General features: G+C 47.7%; 1 protein-coding gene across 1 annotated transcript; it reads left to right on the top strand.

Moving 5' to 3' along the window:
• Window positions 1-321: 321 nt before the first annotated feature.
• LOC149311519 (cytochrome c oxidase assembly protein SCO2-like) lies at window positions 322-3,249 on the top strand. Its single transcript, XM_089526634.1, has 3 exons — window positions 322-358; window positions 1,069-1,230; window positions 2,021-3,249. The coding sequence occupies exon 3, from the start codon at window positions 2,033-2,035 to the stop codon at window positions 2,999-3,001; it is 969 nt and encodes a 322-aa protein (XP_089382760.1). The 5' UTR covers window positions 322-358; window positions 1,069-1,230; window positions 2,021-2,032; the 3' UTR covers window positions 3,002-3,249.
• Window positions 3,250-4,782: the final 1,533 nt, after the last annotated feature.

Genomic DNA, 4,782 nt, shown 5'->3' with positions numbered 1-4,782 from the left:
AGATGTTGCTGGACTGGGCTGAGAAGGATGGGACTGACATACCACCCCTGGCGTGTAGGACCCCTAAACTTCCCTCTTGGTTGACGTTTATTCGCATATAGACTAATATTCCCATGTGGACTAATATGATCATATACAGTATTAGACTTTCTACATCTTTGCTGCAGGGACCGTGCAGGCGCTCCCTCTGCTGGCCACTGGGAGCAACAGCAGCCTTTCTCCCCAGGCAAGAAAAGAGGGCGTGGCAGGAGGAGTCGATGGAAAAGAAGGCATGCCGCGCGCATGCGCACCCCGAGCTGCCCTTTCCTAAGCAGAAGGAACCATTTGCAGTAAGGGAAAGGTGAGCCAGAACCCGGAAGTAAGCAGCAAGGGGAGCCACGTGGGTGGGTCTTTGGGGTGGGAGGGAGGAAGTGAGAGAGGCAGGTGGGGATGGGTCGTTTTTTGGAGGAAGAGAGCTGTAAACCGCTTAGACACTGCCAGTGCAGTATGAAGCGGTATACAAATGAAGCTGTTTTGTTTTGGCTCCTTGGACTGCAGCTCCCATCATCCCTCACCCAGGGGATTCTGGGAGTTGCAGTCCAAAGGGGCTGGAGTTTCCAGGGTCCCTTAGTTTTGCATGAAGGGTGTGTGTTAGTTTTGAAATGATTGAAGTGCAGTTTGGGGGGAAAGGGCCTCCGGGGGGGAAACAAAATGGCATTTTGTTTAAACTTTAAATGTTAATAATAGAATGTTTTTCATTGTTTGAATTGTATAATCTTTTTTTAAAACTTGTATTTTGCATGTTTTATAATGTTTTAATTTAGACTGTTGCATCCACACTGGAGAGATAATCCGGTTTGGCACCACTTTAATTAACTCTTTCAGGCTCAAGGCTATGGAATTCTGGGAGCTGGAGCTTGTTGTGGGCCTCAGAGCGGAGCATCCATTGCTTCATCTAAGTTCTGCCCGAAAGAGTTAAAGCGGTCCCAAACTGGGTTATCTTTCCAGTGTGGACGCAGCCTCCATAAAATGCCGTGAACAAGGAAAGCATTTCAGGTATTTAAATTGTATTGTTCTGCCCCGATTTAGACCTTCCTCAGCCTGAGTGGCTCTTGCCTACTTTTGGAACCCAAGGAGCGTCTGGATAGTCCTTGCGCAGGAGGAGACCTGACATCTCCTTGGATTGACGATCACTTGAGTCCAGCCTCTTGCTCTTTGCAGCATCTCCAGCTAAAGCGTCCCCAGCAGCAGGTATCTTGGCGACTGTTGTTGTGCACCAAGTCGTTTTGGACTTATGCCGACCCTAAAGCGAACCCAAAGGGTCTCAGCAATTGCTCCTGTTCTTCATCCTGGAGAGAAGAGGCCAGTGGGGTGTCCAGTGGGGTCCTGTGCTGGGCCCAGTTTGCTATTCAACATCTCTAGCAACGACGTGGATGAAGGAATAGGGGGCATGCTTATCAAATTTGCAGATGACACCAAACTAGGAGGAGCAGCTAATACCCCAGAGGGCAGGATCAACATTCAAAATGACCTGAATAGGCTGGAAAGCTGGGCCAAAGCTAACAAAATGATTCCTAGAGAGAACACTCCTCTGGACATTTGTAGGTCCTCCAGCACAACTCTGTGGTCACCTCACAGCAGATGTTGACCAAAGTGTTGCACCAGAGGATGTAGGGATCCCTAGAGAGGGGTTCTTTCAGGTTAAACAATAGTTTTTATTTTCTTATAAGTGGTTTTCCCACTTTCGCAAGGGTCCCGTGTCTCTCACCCCAACCAATGTGGAGGGCCCATTGCCCCTTCCGAATATTTTGAGGGAAATGGACCCCAATGATGGAGGGAGAAATGCAAGCCCTGCCTAGCTCAGCTTTTCACTGATTGCTCTTCTTTTAAATTAATGTACTGCATGTTTTAACTGATATGCTTTAACTGATGTTTGTTAATTGTTGTCCTCTGCCTCAATCCAGGGGGAGAGGCACATAATAATAATAATAATAATAATAATAATAATAATAGTATTTTTTTTCCTATTCTCTCCTCCCAGCTCAGTCTTGCCATGCTTCGGTCCTTTGGCAACCGGGGGTCTTGGCTTGGGCAGCAATATGCCATCCTCTGGGGGAGATACCAGTCGGTCAGCAAGAAGGTTAAGCATCCGCTCTTACCCACCTGCCACAAGCACTTTGTATGTTTGATCAGTAGTACAGGCTGGTGGCAAAAACCTTTGCAGAAGGCCTGGCATGTGGGCAATGCCAATGTTTCTAAATCTGCATCAGCATCAACAGAGGGCATCTTTTGTAGAACCAGAGGGCTTTTGTACTCCAGTAGAATCAGGTACCAAAGACCTTTCTCCCAGGGAAGTCCGCAGAGCCCTGGATCCGGCCCCCGGTTCCAACTGAAGACGCGGCTGCTCATCACTTTTCTCTTTGGGAGCGGGATCGTGGCCGCTTGGCTGTATGTTCGGGCCGAGAAGGAGCAGAGGGAGAAGCTGCTGCGCCTCGAGGAGCTGAGGAAGTTGGCCATTGGGCAAGGAGACTTCCACCTGGTGGACCACACGGGGCGGCCCCGCTCCAAGGCCGACCTAAGGGGCAGCTGGGTCCTGCTTTACTTCGGTTTCACCCACTGCCCAGACATCTGTCCTGAGGAGCTGGAGAAGATGAGCCGCGTGGTGGATCTCCTTGACCAAGATGCCAACCTGCCCCAGGTCCAGCCCGTCTTCATCACAGTTGACCCAGAGCGGGATGATGTGGCAGCCGTGGCCAAGTATGTGCAGGAGTTCCACCCACGGCTTTTGGGGCTGACCGGCACACCGGAGCAAGTGCGAGAAGCTGGGCGGGGCTACCGGGTTTACTATAGCGCTGGCCCAAAAGACCAGGACAATGACTACATTGTGGACCACACGGTGATCATCTACCTACTCAGCCCAGATGGACTTTTCACGGACTATTACCAGCGGAACAAGACAGATGCCAAGATCGCTGAGAGCATTAAGAAGCACATGGAGACATACAAGAGCCTCTTTGGTTGAGCATACAGACAGCTGTGGCTTCCCAGATGTTTACATCCTTCAACTCCCGTCTATATTTGCTGATGGTGGGGGATTGTGGGAGTTGAACTCCAAAAGCATCTGCAGGGCCTCTGTTGCTTTGCTCTGCTTAAGTGTGCCCAAACTCTTTTGAAGGAGGGACTTATTTATACTCATAGACTTTCCGGGTGGCATCTTGTGGCAAATGAGTTCCAAAGGCTGTACTGAAATAATATTAATGCAAAATATTATGCAGCATGTGTGTGCCTTTCTTACACATATTTGGGATATAGGATTTCCACTTGTTTCTTGCAAACCCATCTATTTTACTTCCATTTTCCTTTTGCTTATACACTCTGTTGTGGTTGCCATTTGTGATTTTATAGTTGCACCAGATAACAGAGTTTCCATTAATTGCTTCTGACGCTGCTATGGGTTGTCAACTGGGCACCACACACAATTCAAGAAAGATCTGGAGAGCAACCAAAATGATGACCTGTCTGGGAAAAGCCCTATGAGGAGCAACCTCAGGAGCTGGGTAGGATAAGCCTGGAGAAGAGATTGTAGAGGTGATATGATAGCCCTGTTTAAATATTTGAAGGGAAGTCATATTGATGAAGCAAACTTGTTCTCTTTCATCTGGAAAAGGGGGGCTCCATGCTTTTGCTGTCTGTGAAGGGTGTGAGGACTTTTCTGTCCCTACCCAGCTATCCCAGTTCACCCTTCTTCACATACAGCTTAAAATTAATTTCTAAAAAACGCACATCCTCACAAAACCTTACACATTAGTTAAAAGTCATTTGTGGGACCAGCAAAGCTGTGCTGCTTACCATCTTCTGAAGTGGGAGGTTAAAAATTTGGGGCATGTGTACTCTTCCCCTCTAACTCTGTGAACAGCTTTCTATATCATCCTGCATCTAGCAGCAGCCAAGCACTTTCTGGGGGAACCAAATGGGCCAATCTGAGCTTGCTCTGTCTTCAATATAGCTCCTTTTCAAATTATTAAACATGGCTATCATGTTGAAACCTTTTCTTCCTCAACATAAACATCCCTAATCCGCTCTTCATAGGGAATGGTTTCCAGAGCTATTACCTTCTGGGAGCTGAAGTCTAAAACAGCAAAGGGACCAAAGACTGGTAACCATGTTGCAGTATCACAATAGCCCTTGACCTTTGGTCTTCCGGGTGGTTTTGGACTTGATCTCCCAAGAATCCCTGGCCACTCTCCAAGCCGACTGGGAGGGAGAGGGGTCTGGAAAGCCAACCCAAAACAGGTTGAAGGCCAAAGGTTGAGAACTCTCTGCTCTGGAAGCTATGTTGCCCTAGAGGTGTCTGTGAATCTCCCCAACAAACCCACTACAAAAGACAACAGGAATTTCTTTTAGCAGAAGAGGTCCTATGAAGGCAGCATGACTGCAGAAGGGGCAGCCCTGCTGAGAAGAGACAGGTAACTTTGGATTCACAAGAGCTTTTAGCAGAGTATTTACACTTAATAACTACAGACCAGCCCTTTCTTGACATGGCTGCAAGATATAAAACTAATAATACACAAAACTTTTGAGTTACTGCCTTGACAATTCTCTTTCAACAATCATCCATTCTTTGAGCACTGAGGATGGATGGAAGATGAAGAGCTGTGTACCACTCCCCAGTGCTTTCAACCTGTTGTTATAAATTTACTGTGCTACCTTCTCAGTCCCAACAGATGAAACAAACCTCCACTTTTCCCCATAACTTTCAGACCCAGTGCTTAAAACAGAGAAGCCAGCAGAGGTCCAGCACAC

Source organism: Sceloporus occidentalis, unplaced genomic scaffold (assembly GCF_023333645.1).
Source record: "Sceloporus occidentalis isolate IW3139 unplaced genomic scaffold, rSceOcc1.0.p SCAF_5, whole genome shotgun sequence".
Taxonomy (NCBI): Eukaryota; Metazoa; Chordata; class Lepidosauria; order Squamata; family Phrynosomatidae; genus Sceloporus; species Sceloporus occidentalis.
The sequence above is the reverse complement of the archived record's forward strand: the minus strand, read 5'-3'. Positions and strand labels throughout refer to the sequence as shown.

What these genes read in the sequence shown, in the direction of transcription:
- LOC149311519 (XM_089526634.1), top strand. Translation starts at nt 2,033, where the DNA reads ATGCTTCGGTCCTTTGGCAACCGGGGGTCTTGGCTTGGGCAGCAATAT.